This window comes from Tenebrio molitor, chromosome 1 (genome assembly GCF_963966145.1).
Source record: "Tenebrio molitor chromosome 1, icTenMoli1.1, whole genome shotgun sequence".
In the NCBI taxonomy this organism is placed as follows: Eukaryota; Metazoa; Arthropoda; class Insecta; order Coleoptera; family Tenebrionidae; genus Tenebrio; species Tenebrio molitor.
In genome coordinates this window covers 36,879,567-36,895,619 of record NC_091046.1, presented here as the reverse complement: position 1 = coordinate 36,895,619, position 16,053 = coordinate 36,879,567, and the positions used below count along the sequence as shown (strand labels likewise).

General features: G+C 34.7%; 3 protein-coding genes and 1 long non-coding RNA gene across 5 annotated transcripts; 2 read left to right on the top strand and 2 right to left on the bottom strand.

The window, feature by feature from the left end:
- Positions 1-1,843: 1,843 nt before the first annotated feature.
- On the top strand, positions 1,844-5,450 carry LOC138140075 (uncharacterized). Its single transcript, XM_069060817.1, has 2 exons — positions 1,844-4,469; positions 4,527-5,450. The coding sequence occupies exons 1-2, from the start codon at positions 4,059-4,061 to the stop codon at positions 5,286-5,288; spliced, it is 1,173 nt and encodes a 390-aa protein (XP_068916918.1). The 5' UTR covers positions 1,844-4,058; the 3' UTR covers positions 5,289-5,450.
- A 545-nt stretch (positions 5,451-5,995) lies between these two features.
- On the top strand, positions 5,996-6,750 carry LOC138140207 (uncharacterized). The gene is made up of 2 exons (XR_011162458.1): positions 5,996-6,033; positions 6,596-6,750. It is a non-coding gene; the product is annotated as an uncharacterized lncRNA (long non-coding RNA).
- A 645-nt stretch (positions 6,751-7,395) lies between these two features.
- On the bottom strand, positions 7,396-10,015 carry LOC138140138 (phytanoyl-CoA dioxygenase domain-containing protein 1 homolog). Its single transcript, XM_069060952.1, has 5 exons — positions 9,874-10,015; positions 9,186-9,335; positions 8,189-8,453; positions 7,702-7,947; positions 7,396-7,648 (listed from the first exon to the last, which is right to left on the bottom strand). The coding sequence occupies exons 1-5, from the start codon at positions 9,892-9,894 to the stop codon at positions 7,473-7,475; spliced, it is 858 nt and encodes a 285-aa protein (XP_068917053.1). The 5' UTR covers positions 9,895-10,015; the 3' UTR covers positions 7,396-7,472.
- Positions 10,016-10,795: 780 nt separating this feature from the next.
- Sugb (Sugar baby) lies at positions 10,796-15,985 on the bottom strand. Of its 2 annotated transcripts, none has more exons than XM_069060620.1 (8): positions 15,780-15,985; positions 15,596-15,689; positions 13,800-14,155; positions 13,329-13,740; positions 13,036-13,223; positions 12,511-12,981; positions 11,978-12,161; positions 10,796-11,793 (listed from the first exon to the last, which is right to left on the bottom strand). In XM_069060620.1, exons 2-8 carry the CDS (start codon positions 15,657-15,659, stop codon positions 11,708-11,710), a joined length of 1,761 nt encoding a protein of 586 aa, XP_068916721.1. In that variant the 5' UTR covers positions 15,660-15,689; positions 15,780-15,985; the 3' UTR covers positions 10,796-11,707. The 2 variants fall into 2 exon arrangements, with proteins under 2 accessions (XP_068916721.1, XP_068916798.1); XM_069060697.1 differs by having other exon boundaries at positions 11,993-12,161.
- Positions 15,986-16,053: the final 68 nt, after the last annotated feature.

Sequence of the window (16,053 nt, the reverse complement as noted above, 5' to 3'; positions counted from 1 at the left end):
CGACAGAAATTGATTCACCGAAAGTTGTCAGTTAAATGAGAACTTGTATACAGGTGTCCGAAAATCATCGAGGGAACTCGTAATGGCGGATTATTTACAATAATCTGAATACAATTATGCCGAGTCTCCAATAGTTTTGCACCGGGACACTATTAAAGTTTAACAAAAAAGTTATCTGTGTGCCAGAGTGATTTATTAAATTTACAGGTAGGTAGGATATTAGGTTCCTTAGGTTTCTTGGTTTATATTGGTTGAGAAACTGTTCTGTCAAAAAGAAAATTCATGCTTAATAGTGACTTTAGAAAAGTATGTTACGTTATATAACTATAATTATTTTTAATATGAAAGTAAATTTGGTAACATATTAAATCATATCTCAATATCTCAATAATGCATAGGTGATTGAGTTTTTTCCAAGGCAATAATAAAGACAGTTAAGCAAAATAATTATCTAAATGTCCATAACACAGTCAATAATAATACAGAAATGTCAAAACTTTAGAAAAAATTAACGAAACATAAAAATTAGAGCAATTGTCCAAAAGTTTGTCCATACAGATAACTGTAAACTAATAATATTAGTTTATACTCTTTCAAGCATTCCTCCGTATGAAGAACAAATTGCTTCGAAAATTCTATTTATTAATCAATCCTTGGAAGACCTCCATTCCGATAGAATGCACTCCTTAGTACTATGCTTCGTACTTTTATCATTGTTCGTTCTAATATTTTGAAAATCTCACTGCTCGGACTGCTATGTGTTCTTACTGAGTACCTGTCACGGCTAATTCTAACACCAACAACATCAAATTTCTATACGGGGTATTTCACGAGTGATAATGAGCCCGGCGGAATTGAAAATGCAACCCACAATACATTTCCAAAGTTAACATGCCTATTTTAAATATCCATGAATTATGATATGAATCCTTGATGGCTTTGCTTCCAATAAATTTATGTCACAATTGACATTTACGAAAAAGTTAAAATACGACAATTAAAATGTATTCGAACGATGAGAAAACAGATCCTGATTTATGGCGAATGTAACAAAAATGCTTCTGCCGTTGCGTGTTTATGCCGACAATAAACATTTTCCCAAAAATTCTTCGTTTTTTCATAATTTCATTTAACCAAGCGAATGACGTTTATGTCAAAATTTACGAAACTGCACAGGTAACTATGTTTTATATTTTTTAAATTAAAAAAAAAGCATCCACGTTAACTTTGTAAATGTATTGTGGGTTGCATTTTCAATTCCCTCGGGCTAATTATCACTCTTGAAATACCCTGTATTTTATCAGCACCACTACATGTTCACATACTCATTGTTTGGGTTTACAGTTTAATCTAAACCAAAAAAAAAAGGACTCCGAATCGGAAAACTCGAACAAAATCAAAAATAAGAATGGAAAAACTGAAAACACCTAAATAATAAAGAAGAAATTAAAATGAAAAAGGCAACGAAAATTTGGCTAAATTATGAAATGAACAGGACAATATTGAGAGCTATTTTTTTGACACAGTGACATTCTAAGCAGTTTTCATTTTGATTCGTTTATGTCGAAATAATTTAAGTCAATTCTGATACTTTGTTGTTTCAGGTAAAACCAAAAAGGCTATTTCTTGGAAATGTTGCAAATGACAGTGAATAAATGCAAACCGGATTCAAATTCTTCAAAATTGTGATTCTATAAAATCGTCAAATTCTTTCCGAAAATCAAAAGTGTGACTTTTGATGGACTTTTGGGCCCTTATAACGTCGAAACTAAAAGAGATGGGCTCTTCTAACAGTAGGTATTGTGGGGCAGCTGTACATTTTATACAACATGTTTCTCAGGTATGAAGAAACAAAGCGTTTTCAGCATTGCGTTATCTTTCGTATTTTGTATTTACCTTGTACATACACGCGCCTTGAGCTCTAACAAATCTCGGCTTGTTACCGAAATCGAGAAAGAAATGTGACAAAATACATAGACACCCACTTTGGATCAAACACATTTAATTGTAAGTCACGAAGCAGTGGGTTTGTTCGTCGTCTCTTGTAGAATAGTTTAGGGAAGGTCAAGCGTCGTTGACGAAGGAAATGTGACAGCTTCTACGCCCTTTATCCAATCAATCTCTTGTTGTTTATTTGTAAGTATCCTCGTGCCAAAAATATCGAATTACGTCTCAATTTCAGATAATCACGCGACAGTATAACACTCAAAAACTAGTTTCGCTTGCAACTTGCTAATGAGTAATGATAATGACAATTGGTGTTGGCCTCTTTGGGGCAAAACTTTGATCGTTTTCGTTGAAAGCAGTGAACAACGACTGTTACGTCAAATTTAATTTTGCAAAGTAGTAGATGGTGCGGGAGGAACGGTTGCCGAACTGACTGCTGCCGGTTCTGCTTGTAATTCCCCCAGCCGGCGGGAGTAAGTTATATATTTTGCGTATATCACATAACGTCAGCAAATTGGGACGAGCGTGTTATTTTATTGGGAACAATATTTCCCCCAAGAACCAAATCAATATGTGAACCCCGATAGCTGTAGCAGCAATATTTTTTTCAATAAGCACCATAAATAAGAAGCAACAAAAGGCGACGCTTGTAGTCGCCGAAATCGGCATCGGAGGGCGTTAAATAGGGCCTTTCTGGCGAGCGATACTGTATCTGGGAGACCGCGGTCGGCTCTTTGTCGTGGCGTCTCGTATACGGTCCAAACAACCGAAGGCTTCCCCATCGTCATGACAACGTGGGGGAAGTCCGCCAGCGCCACCTTAATAAAGTCGCTGCCGGGAGATGACTCGACTCCTCGACTATAATGTCAACTCCAAGTCAATTGTTACGGTAAATATTAGGTGAAATATTTATATCCCCGTCGCCGCCGCCGCCTCACAACACCCTCGCAAATTAAATCCAATCATTATCCATCTTTAATGCGGACGCCTCAATCTAGATTCGCGCACAATCGACACGTTGTTCCGTTCTACTGCACCTCGTCTAAGCCGATTTGCGAGGATTTGCTCCAGACATCGTGCTCAATTTTTTAACGGAAGGCTAATTTAAACCTATAGTAATGCCGCTGAAACCTTGGGATAATGCCGCCGGTCGACAGTTTCTGCAAGAAAAAAGCGTTTCGCGTACCTGCTTCGGTTCTCTGCGGGTCAACATCGCAGAGAAATCTCTCGAGCATTTTTTGCAACTGATACTTTTCCAGGCAAATATGTCATCGTGTTTTCCTAGTGTAAACCCGAAGCGACATCCGTGTTATTAAATAAGAACGAGTCTTTGTGAGTGACGCGTAACGACAACTGATTCTAATTGATAAAATGAAAGAAACTGACACAGTTTCTCTAAGAATGTTGTTAATGTTAAGTGTGCACAACTTTAATATCTCAGTTTAAAGTAAACTAGTCCCAGTTGTGCATATACATATGTAGGTGCTTAGATTAATTCGCATAGTTGTTAGTGAGTCATGAGTCTGTACGGGGAGAGGATCCCGTAACTGTGTCTAATTAAATGGCCAGGTGAATGCGACTTGTGCGTGTACATTCGCCACATTCAGTGTGACTTATGATATTGTATATAATACGCATAGCAATATTAGATGAATTGGAAAATAATTTTATTAGCTAAACGACTCGGATCTTCTCTTAATTAACTTGGCCATTCCGGAAATATTTTAGTCGCAAACGATCTAGCATTGTCAAGATCGCTACAAGCAAATTGAAAAAATATTGCTTTAATTGTTTTATAGCTATTTATGTAGTTAGTTGCAAAATGAGAGTGTTTTTCGCATGAGACGTGAAAATTGTCCCAACGAACAAAGTGAGCAACACGTCGAATGCGAAAAACACTCGGTTTTGCAACGAATCACATACAAGATTTTTTCTAATTCCTCATAAAATTGTTAAAAAAAAACAAGAAATATTTAAATTTTAGTAAGTACCTAATTAAATCATTCTACCATTGAATTTGTCAAGGAATTTATGTTTCGCTTTACTATGACAATATGTAAACAGAAAAAAAATCCACAAAATCACAATTTGGTATCAATTTGGTCCCTCAAATGAGTGATTCCGAAGAAAGTGTGGGTGCAGATATTGAAGCTGCAGCGGAAGCTGCTATTTCGACCTTGTTACCAGCGAAGTCGCGAACTGTTTATGAGTTAAGTTATCAACGCTTCGACCAGTGGTTGGGTTTGAGGAAGTTGGAATGCATATCCGAAAAAGTAATGTTAGCTTATTTCATGCAAAGGTCTAAATTGCTGAAACCATCAACAATGTGGAGCGAGTATTCAAAACTAAGAACAACCATTTATTTGAATAAAAAGGTAGATATTAGCAAATTGAACAATTTGATTGCATTCTTGAAGAGACAGAGTGAAGGCTATCGCGGGAAGAAATCGAAGGTTTTTACCAAGGATGAAGTCCATGCATTTTTAAAAGAAGCCAACGATGAAACATATTTAATGTTAAAGGTACAAGAAAAAAATTATTAGAGAAGAATTACATTACAAAATAATCATCTTTTTCAGGTTTTACTAATTGTCGGTATATCAGGAGCCTGCCGTAGGCAAGAACTACTTCAGTTGTCTATAAAAGACATAGAAGATATGGGAGAATTCCTGAAGATTCAGATCCTTGAAACTAAAACAAAAGTACCACGAGAATTTACCATAACTCCGGGAAATGTTAGTGGATTAAATTTATTAGAAGTCTTTCGAAGATATTCTTCATTGCGATCTAAAAATACACGGCACCAGAGATTTTTTGTTGGTTATAGACTTGGAAAATGCATTGCCCACCCTGTTGGAATAAATACTATTGGCGGCGCTGCAAAACAAATAGCCACTTTCCTTGGTTTGAAGAATCCCGAAGAATACACCGGTCACGCTTTCCGCCGTAGTTCGGCTACATTATTAGCTGAATCCGGAGCAGATACGTCGATTTTGAAACGTCTTGGGGGGTGGAAATCGACCAATGTTGCCGAGGGTTACGTTGACGCATCAATACAAAATAAGAAGAAGATCGCTCAAATGATTTTAGGCAAAGACAACACTACCAGTAAAGCCTTATCTTTCAAAAAATTGAAAACACATGATGCTACGTCTTCAAGTGGTCAAATCCCAGAGAAAAATAATTACTTATCGGTTGATAGTTATCATGAGATGTCTGCTGTATCGTCAAACAATCAAATTTCAGACGAACTTAACTTGTCATCATCATTAACAGAAGGTTTCCATATTTCACATTTACATAATTGTACTGTAAATATATATAATAAATCATCCGCTTAATTATTCTTAATTGAATTTGACACTTTTTTTTCGCATTAATGCAAAAAAGTGACAATCAAAACGCATTAGTGCAAAAAAGAACGTCATTTTGACATTCAAAACGACAACATAAAATTCGACATTTTACAACGGAATTAGAAAAAATCTATTTCATATAGATAAACAGATATAAGATTAATAATTAATTAGTAGTCTTGTATTTAATTGTAAATGTCCTATAAAAATAACATTATATTTGTATATTATAAAAAAAAGTATTTCCTCATCTCATTTTATAATCCCTGATATATTCTCGCAAGAACTCTAGTCACTGGTTGCGATATTAAAGAGGGACTGTCCCAGGTAGACAGTGCCGAGTTGGCTTGACCGCGGTGCCGAGTTGGCCGGTTATCCATGGGCTACCGGTGCCGAGATGGCCTGTTGTACTTTATTGCAAATTTTACCTAGGTATAATAAAGTGCCGAGTTGGCGTCCGCCCTCCGTAACATGTAGACAATAACTACATAGACATAAATAAAAGCGACACTCTTTGAAAAGGGTGTGGAGACGTCGAGGGTCCGAGAGAGTGAGGCTGGAAGAAGAGTCGAGGGAGTCCAAACCCAGACGTCGAGGAGCGGATTTGCGAATCCCCGACGGAAGATTCGCGGAGAACTAAACGCAGAGTGCGGAGTCAGATTCCACGCCCGGATTTCGTCGTCCACCGTGGGCCCGAGACGTCGACCGCCCCGTGACGATCAAGGCCAGGGTCGTTTCAGGCAAAACGTTTTTTTTTTTGTTCGGGTTTGAGTTATCGGTCTGCTGGTGACTTCGCCTGCAAACGGCCGGTCAGACCGATAACACTTTTTTGTTCTTATTATACTATTTATCTTTTGTGTCCTCGTCCGCCGCGCCGCCGCGCGACTTCTTTTTCTATTTCAAATGTTTCTTTTCTTTTGGGAAATGAGATGAAGCCCAAGGGAACGGTGCCGCCGATCGTGGGCGGCGTAGAAGATTAGCGTCGAAGACGATATCGGACTTCGTTTTCGGTTCCTCCCTTTTTTTAAATTTTGTTTTTGAATTCAATTTACTTTTCCAGGTTTTTTTTTCTTTTTTTTTTATCGCGGCGACGGCACAACCCTTCAGTTTGTACATAATTACGTGCGATCAATTAAAAAAAAATCGAGTTACCTGGATTGTACTATTCTGATGCTTTGATTGGTTCAAACCATTTTCGCCTACTCTGATTTTTTTTATTTGATCGCACGGTATTTAGTGTGAGAGACGTTTTGTTATTTTTGTTGAAAATAATCAGATTTGTACATGTGCAGGACTGAGGGAGGTTTCCTTTCTCCCGGTTATCACCATCCACCCCCACATTTTGGTTGTACCCTCGAGCAGTCTCCAGTGGATCTCGACCCGAAGTCTGTTAAATTGTTATATTGGGACAATTTCACCAAAAGGGAAAATAAATAACGTAACAGTACCCCATACATGAGAAACATGTCCACTTTCTCATCGTTTGAGTCATAATACGAGTATGTAGTTCATAACCAAGTTTTAGCAAAACTGTCAAGACAAAGTTGACAACTCTCATGGATCTAGTGAATGCTGGAATTAGTATTTTTGGTTGCATCAAAGACCATTTCAGAAATAAGCCACAATTGACTCATACTGTACACTGTGCCCATTTTATCGGTTCCCGCCTTAAAACTACAAAATAGGCAACACAATTTACTTTTCGGAGATTGCTGTTTAAAAAAAAATGTTTTTGAAAATTTTCAAAAGGTTGCATTGAATATGACCGTCATGGATGACATCAGCCATCAAATACTTCAAAAATTAAATTATGCGTTATGTCACTTTGTGGCATATTAAATGTTTCCCTTTGGCTAACTACATATAATTTCTTATTTTTAAAAATAAATAATTTTCCACCAAGATATCTGTGCAATGTATTATGTGTTGCCTATTGCTAAACCGTAAGGCGAGGGAACGGGAGGAGATAAAATGAGCACCTGTATTAACGATTTTAACATTTCCAGGAATTTCTTAGACAGTATAAAGTGTTAAACTATCAATTATCTTAATTCAAACATTTCTACAGTAGTTGTAATGACATAGAGAAGAGTTCTAAGCAGGTCCTTTATATATTTAACAAAAATAACGTAAAAATCTGGAGTAGGCAGGTATATGACTTAATTAACATTAATTTTTGTATAAACTTAAAAATGGTGTGTCTTCAGACTGTTGAAGCCAATTCTCTTCTGAATACTTCGTGTTTTTCTGCTCTACAACATGGAAAGCATAGGCGTGTCTCGATTTATTTGACTTATTAGCATCACTGTAATGTACCACTTGACCATGAATTAGAATACAGGTACCTACAATATCATAATATTAAAATAAAACAACAAAATTAACAAAAAATCATAACCTTTTCTGACTGGTACTGCCGTAAATCCATTTTTTTGATAATGAGGAGATTGTGAGGTGTAAATTAACAAATTACTGGAATCTTTATCCGGATTTCTAATATATCGCCGATGTACACCGCTTTTGTGAGATCCTTTAGAAAACCAAAGACAACCATTTTCTACAGTTGCGTCCTCTAAAGCTAACCAAAATCCAACAATTTTTACTGGTTCTGTATATAGATATGATGCATCCTGGTGAGCGATGACTGCGAAAAAGTGTCGATCAATGTATAATACCTAATTGCCAATAATACGACGTTTTGCGTATATAATGTATTATACATCTATTTTTACCCACAAGTAAACTAAAAATGATTCATATTTGGCAAACGTACAAGAACTTTTCATTTTAAAATTGCCTAATAAAAGTTGTTCTGCCAAATATTCATCGCTAAAAAAATGTGCACCCAATGCAGGTGTTACATCGCCGCAATAATAAATAAATACCTTCACTTCCTAATTCAGGATTTTTAAATATGTACATGCTCTGAACCACGACAGGATCTTCGTATCCTAGTTGGAAACAACATTCTTTTACTCTTTCGTCCAGAGTAATTTTCCTAAAAACTGGATTCAGTTCATGAAGTGCGTGACCAATTTTGTTGAGAGATAATTGTGGATCAACTTTTAATTCACCATTTGGGCCTAAAGCATCTTTTTCATAAAAATAACTAATTTTATCTGCACTTTCTAAAAAATATGTGTCTTTGTCCTGAAATTAAAAAAAATGTGATGTCATCGTTCTAAATATTATTTATTTCTTTAATCTTTAAAATTCCACAGTTATTACGTTATTCATTCAGTTACTTAGTGTTTAATTAGAGAAACCGGAACTTAATTAATGAACAAACTGAACGTGAACTAATATGTGCACAACTCATACATTTTCACAAACTTTTATCGCTCTTATTTACTCCAATTAAGATCAAAGCTGATGATATCCCTGTTGTCCTTATTGCAGCATTTACTTTAGATGAGATAAATTTTCATACTCCATTTAATAAACGACGAAATGTAAAAATGTCGTTTATTTAGAATCTCGAGAAGATTTTATTTTAAAAGGTGATTATGTATAGGTATATTTTTTATTCCTACCACGGAAAAAAATAAAATCTACTTAAATCTACTTCCAAACATTAACAATAAGTGTAAGTATGCGCAAATTTTCATTTAAAATTTTTTTGATTTTGTATTCTTATTTTGGCTAACGAATATAAATAACACTTTACAAGTATGTTTTTCTAGCATGTATCTATTTCGTAACTAAAGTTCAAATGTCAAACGTTACTTTTGTACGTTCTGGAGTTGCTATGTGTGCTGTTATTCTAATTTTCGTGGTCATCCTTAAATTAGTTCTAAAGAAATATTTACAAAAGCTGTAAACCACTTAGAAACTACAAAAATGACTGAATGATTCACGTAATACCTATTTATGTCCTCTTACCTGTTGAACATTTGAGTCAACGGTACTAAAAACAGTTCTTTTAGACTCTTGTGGCATATTTTTAATTAAATTGTCACATTCTGATCTTAGTTCTTGTACTTCGGCTTCTGATAAGAAATCTTCAAGAACTACGTAACCGTCGCTTTCAAACTGAAATATAAAAAGAAATGTAATACAATTGACAGATTGAAACATACAACTGATTTCAATTAATTATGATGTTGACTAAAAATAGAAAATAGGTTCTATATTCATTAATATTTATGAATAGGGAAAATATGCTATCTAGAGCGGTTGGCAAAGGTCAAATAAACCAACTATATTTATTTAGAAATAACAATTTAGGTATTCTCCTTCAAATTATTTGTGATAATTTTTTTGTTCTAAAGGCTTGAAATATTAAAATGCAATGCACGAGTCATTAAAAATACGAGGCGTTAAAGAATTTTATTTATCTTCACCTCCCACGTGGTGTCATCTCTGGTATTTTCAGCTGCAATTACACGTCGTTTAAAAAATGGAATTTTCTACCAAACCACCGTTTGAAAATAATAACTACGACGTTAACCAAAATAGTCTATTGTTTAATTGAGTGTACACTCTTGACTCTTCTTAACGCATATTTTATGCGGAGGAAATAAATTGTTAAACAAAGATGTTCATGTAAGCAAGAACAAAAGCAACTTACTTGCTGTTTTATATTCCACATCTTGAAACAAATACCGTAAGTAATTCTCACTTCTTAGTAACAGTAGCACGGAGTGGTCTTAATCTTTTCGAAGCAATAAGTAAACTAGTTAGCGATATCTTTGAATAATTAAATAGCGGTGGTAGGTATGTGGTGGTCTCGTTTTGAATTGTAAACCGCTAAGCCGATTACTGAGATACATGGCGCATGCGTCGTGTGGATTTATGTATCATTCATGAATAATAAAAATGCTATAGTGGGAAATTCGGGGGATGATGTTTTTCTACAGCTGCAACGCTCATTTTTAGCTTTTGTGGTACAAGTAGATTTCTGATATCTTTCTCTCATGTCAAATAAGAGGAATATTAATTTATCACAAGAAAATGCGACAGTAGAATCTCTTGTATTTTAACAGCGCATTGCCAATGTGATCATCTCCCTGATGATGTTGTCTCGGCTGGCGAAACCTGTCGATACTGACATCGGGGTGTTTCAGTTCAGCGATAATTTAAAACGGTAAAAATTAAACAAGGTCATCAGTAAGTTACATGCGTTAGTGACACAATATGTGAAACCTAGACGGTAAAACTTATCTTTCCAAGTATTTTAAGCTGTTAATTAATCTTTGTCTGATAGTTCAAGACTTAAATCAGTACAAACCAAGCTGTCACCTAATAAAGATGGTTAAAAATATCGATGATTCTCCGTGGGTGACTGTACAATAATGCAGTTGCGGAAATCTGTGAAACAGAAACCGTTGTTTTCCATCGATTCACCGTCGATGGCAATTTTATTTCGCAGTTTGGAATTTAGCCAACTCTTGTCACTACAGCTTAAATCGTAAGAATGAAAATTGTTAAATAACAATTTAATTTAATTTATTTCAATGGGGTTTTATGGTAGGTATAAAATGAAATACATGTTTTAACAACACAAATTTATTGCCATCCCGTATAAACTTCGTTTACTAAACACCAGTGTATAAGAATTAGAATACAATATTTTCAAGAACAATTTTCTTAACAGGTAAGTAAACAACTTCTCTATACATACTTCTGAAGGTAAGTAACAAAATTATTAACTACAAACCGAGAAAACATAAAAAACATAACAAAAGAGACCTCTTATAATAAATGCAAATAAACCAATAAAAGGAACTACCTACATAATCTAATGACTCAAAAATCTAAATACTGAGACAACTTAATTATAGTTAGATCTAAGTTATACTTAAGAGATAGGTACTCATTTTAAAAATTATCACAATGAATGGACAATTCTATCAATTTAAAAATGTGCACGGTATAAACCGCAACAATTTCAAATCTATAAATTGCCTATAAACCAACAGAGATAACGTTTCGAGGGCATGTCATTTAGCCGTTTTATATTAGTTAATTGTGTCAGTTACATCGACCAGTGTAAATGTCGATTTAAATAAATAACCTTTCGTAGTGGCAAGGACAAAAGAAGCGAAACTTACATAATACTTAAGAGATAAAAAGGATTAAATTCGTATGTTATGTTCCTGAGCTTTAATTTTCACTATTTCTAAAATTTTGTTCGGGAAACAAAAGCAGATCAGACAAGCTGAGCAACTTTTGGGCGTTTTAGAACACCAGTGACTTAATTAAAAAAAAAAAAAATAGAGTAAAATAAAGATAACGTCATATTAGTGCTTTAAGAATTCGATTGAAGGAAAAAGAGTATCACTGGTGTTGGAAATGACTAAATTAACTATCACATGAGGAATACGCCTGGTTGTCTATCACATTACGAGACATCCTAAATTTTTTGGTAAATTCCAATCCAATCTATATTCGATTCAGTTTCATCAGTCAACTAGTGTCAATTCTTGTTGATCATCATAATATACAGTCTTTAGGGCTTCTCCAGGTGACGTGTAATGATTCTCAAAATCTAATAGGGCAACGAGAAAAGGAATAAGAAACAAATTTATTTGTAAGTCAGTTAATTAATAAAAATAACAATAAGAACTTGTATAAAATGCAATACAATTATATAATACTTTCGTAAAATGGTACTTAAGTACCCACTGTTAAGTAAAGAGGTTTATAAAAAGAAGTTTTTTATTTCAACCCACCTGAACCCTTATTACCTGATCGTTTAATCAAATATTGAACACCAGCATGCAACAAACATACGATAAGGGCCCCAATGCCAAATAATCTAAAGGTCCAAGGTCCACCGTAGACGTCGTACAGAACTCCACCTACGAAACTTCCCAAAGAAACGCCCACGCCTTCAAAAACAGCTCCGACCAAACCCTTGCAAACAAACAAAAACATACGTTTTTAACATCAAAAAATAAAGACCGTTTTTTTTTCGTCTTTCAGCGAATAGTAATTGGAAGTTATCAGTTACTTGAAGGTTGTAAAAAGATAGTAAAGTTATTTATTGTGGTTCGAATTTTGTAACGTTTAAAACAATGAAACGAAAATCAATAAATGAAAAAATGCAGTCAACTGTGTCTTTGTTTCTAGTAATGATAATAATTTACTGACTCTTACTTGTCACCGATTATAATTTTTATGAATAAAGCGTAGTGGGTCTCTCCATTCAATTGGCATTATGACACTACACACGGTAACAAGAATGATAAAACAATCAACTTACCTGCATTGTTGCTTCTGTTCCCGGTGGCGCTACAATACTGGCGTAAGAAGCCATGCACGCGTAAAACAGTCCAAAAGTGAGACCATTCAACAATTCCACAGGCAGAAACCACCAAGGATTTGGGATAATTGAATACAAAATGTACCTTACGCCGATGACCAGAACTACTAGCGACATCGAATTTATGTGTCCAATCCTCTTTAAGATCTTTCCCGACCAGAAAAAGAAGGGCATTTCTCCTGCTAAAGTTTGAATAGCCATCACTATCCCTTCGAGCGTCTTGATCCATTGTTGCGAGTCGCACCCCTGATCTTTGGCAAGATCTTCGATTAAAAAGAACAAAAACTGCCAAATCAGTCCGGTACACATCCCTACGGCAACACACCAGACCAAAAATACGATGATTCGAATGTCAACTAACAGTCGGCCAACGTCTTTGAGAATATTGGACGACTGTTGTTTCTGTACATTCTGAAAATTAAAACGGTTGACAAAATTTGCGTAAAGCCATGACAACGTGCTTACTTTTATTCTGCTGGAGACTGCAAAGTCAAACAGTAGGAATACAAATGATAAGTAAAATGCCGATTCGAAGTTTTTTGTCGAAGAACCTTCGCTTAAAGAATCTACCATGATGCCTGCTATGACGGAAAATATTCCCCATCCCAAAGCTCCAAACATTCGTTGATATCCGTATCTGTTATGTTTGTCGCCTAAAAGTTAGAAACGTTTTTACCGACTTGAATAAATTGAATGATATTCGAAATGAGAATATTTCAGTTAATTTTTTTTTTTAATGAAAACAATTAAACACTAACCTAATAACTCAAAGCAGATGGCATCTCCAATGCTTACGGCAACTGCTTGTCCGACCCAACCAAAGATCATGAGAATAAGAAAAATCCAAAATTGAGATTTTTGGTAAACTTCATTGTCACTCACGGTGGTTTGTGTTACGAGATTATTCAAATTGTAGTCGTTACAATTTATTTGACAAATCGTTGAGATGTGACAGTCTTTCCCGCATGGACAGAGGGCTTGGTGAATTTTGCCATTGCTCAATTTAACATCTTTGAACGAGAAATAGGTGATATTATTCATTTTAATTGTCTTTGATTTGTTGACAAAAGCGGTAAATTCCAAGTTTTCGGAATGATGGTCTCGATATTCTGAAGCATTCCAGTATTTGGTTACTACGTTCCAAAACTGATCTTCCATTACACAGTTTAACTAAAGACGGCGACACACGATTAAAACTTTACATGTGTTGGTAACTTTTGCATACGTACTTGACAATCGACAATTCCTGGTTCCTTTTGAAACTGGTCTATTAGACAATCGTCAACAGTAGATTTAGCATTTGGTGAGGTGTCAAATACAGCATCACCTTCACATGAGAAGTGCACTTTTTGATCTTTGGGTATTTCAGGTGAAAAATTGATCGCTAAAAATGCAGCTGCCGTTAAAAGTTGTCCAGCCAAGAACATGATTTTCTGGCACCTAAAGCGATCGGATATAGCTCCGACTAGTGGTTTGGCAAGCATTCCGCATATTGGTAAAATAGTGTAAATTACACCTACTACTACTGACGAAAAACCTAGCTGCCTTGCGTACGTAGAAAGAAAAGGTTGAACTGGTCCAGTTCCTGCAAACGTTAAATACTTTTTTGCACATATCTGTCAATCATAAACATTTATCTCATTTCAAGTTACAACAACATTTCAATAAATCATGTAATGTCAAGTTCTAGATATAACTTTCAGGTAGAAATATTCATTCCAATTTATTATATTTTTTTTGCTGCTTCGTAAAGTATAGCTTGACAAACCTAACGTGGCTGATTAGGGTGAGATGCGCATGCAGTTCCGGATGTTTCTCTTTCTTTGTTTCTCCTATTTTAACATAATTCGTCTTTGTATAACAGCTACTTCCTCCTTTCCCCGTCTGCGCACTTGACCGGCCACGCCAAGTTTGTCGAACTGTAATTTGTTGCTGCACGCCTGCAGAATCATATTTAATTTGCTATATTGAAAAAAAAAAGATAACGAGGCACACACAGCTTTGTTACATAATATTCGGTTCATTATCAACAGTTCAAGGAATTCTGGTGGATTTCGAAATTATTTTTTTTTAACTAGGTATTTCATGAACCAGGTAATCCTAGCTGTTAAAAAAAAAAACAAATTGAGTTACTCTTCTAATGGTAAAACGGATGCTTGTTATCCAATATGTTCAGCTTTAAATTTCAGAACTAAATAATTTTATTAACACCATTGCACGACAATGGGCCGTATCACGACACCGTTATTAAAGTTGCCGTTAACTAAAATCGTGATTAAAGTAAACATAAAACGATATCCAGGGGTATTCATTAGTTTTTTTTTTTTTTTTAATAAATATAAAAATCCATTAAGGCTGGTTGTGTTTCAATCACAGGTTTCAATGTTTGTAAGGGCCATTATTACTCGTGAATAACCCTGTCGTAGATTATGACCAATTATAACCTGCCAGAAAGAGATGAATTCGTCACCATGGTAATTAAAGTCATGGTTAAATTTAATAAGGGTGTTGTGATTGTATTTAAAATGATTTAAAAACTGTAGAAACTAGGATTTGTAAGAATTTTTGGTCAAACATGTTTTAAGAAACAGTTTTCTTGGAATTGTTTATATGTGCATGAATCAGTGGGCTGTAAACTCTTGGTTGAAATATGAAATTTAAATGTGCAATTTTAATTAAATTTATGGAGTAGGTATTGGATTAATATATAGAGGACATTTAAATCTACAGTACAATAAATGTTATACAGTAGAAATGATAAGCAGCAGCAACAGTTGTAATTAAGAGTAATAATGGTTAAGTATTGTGCAATCAGGCAGTGAAAATGTGTTTGGTTGGAAAAAATTAAGACTTAATTAAACAAAATTGAGAGTCTTGAAGGTCAATATGCTTCACTTAGAATTCTAATTCTTCTAATTGATGTTACTGTGATTAGAGATGGAATACAATTTTCTTCCTTACATTCTTGTCTTTTTTAATTAATTACCTCAATATTTAAATCAAAATGAATGAATAAAAAACTTACCTGCATTGAAAAAGAAATAATGCCCTTTCATAGGAAGCAATTCTTTATTTACTTGCCAACCCATTTTTGTGAAGGTATTGCACTCTAATATAACCTAAAAAATAAATATATGCATTTTTTAACAAAAATCACTGAATTAATATGTAATATTTCATCGGTGTGTAAGTATAAAGGTTATAATTACAATTTAAATTTTCTTTCAAATATTCAAAAAGGCTCACACAAACGGTCCCGTATATTCACTATCACTTATTGACTACCGAAAATTGGCATTTACTTATTGTCGTTTGAGTTAGCTTTACTTATCTTAATGACAGTATTAATTTCGTGCATTACGTGCATGTGTATTCACTTTGAAACTTGTAACTTGAGATGGGGGAAGTTAGGTTATAATTTGACCGTCACACTCATCACGTGTCAAAGATTTGACATTTAATATAACTTTAGACGATTAGACG

What these genes read in the sequence shown, in the direction of transcription:
- LOC138140075 (XM_069060817.1), top strand. Translation starts at nt 4,059, where the DNA reads ATGAGTGATTCCGAAGAAAGTGTGGGTGCAGATATTGAAGCTGCAGCG. An exon ending in AAACATATTTAATGTTAAAG is followed by an intron (nt 4,470 to 4,526) that starts GTACAAGAAAAA and finishes CATCTTTTTCAG; the next exon opens with GTTTTACTAATTGTCGGTAT.
- LOC138140138 (XM_069060952.1), bottom strand. Translation starts at nt 9,894, where the DNA reads ATGTGGAATATAAAACAGCAA. An exon ending in TGTGGAATATAAAACAGCAA is followed by an intron (nt 9,336 to 9,873) that starts GTAAGTTGCTTT and finishes TTTATATTTCAG; the next exon opens with TTTGAAAGCGACGGTTACGT. An exon ending in GGCAGTACCAGTCAGAAAAG is followed by an intron (nt 7,649 to 7,701) that starts GTTATGATTTTT and finishes ATGATATTGTAG; the next exon opens with GTACCTGTATTCTAATTCAT.
- Sugb (XM_069060620.1), bottom strand. Translation starts at nt 15,659, where the DNA reads ATGGGTTGGCAAGTAAATAAAGAATTGCTTCCTATGAAAGGGCATTAT. An exon ending in CATCTGCTTTGAGTTATTAG is followed by an intron (nt 13,224 to 13,328) that starts GTTAGTGTTTAA and finishes TCTAACTTTTAG; the next exon opens with GCGACAAACATAACAGATAC. An exon ending in ATCAGGTAATAAGGGTTCAG is followed by an intron (nt 11,794 to 11,977) that starts GTGGGTTGAAAT and finishes TTGCCCTATTAG; the next exon opens with ATTTTGAGAATCATTACACG.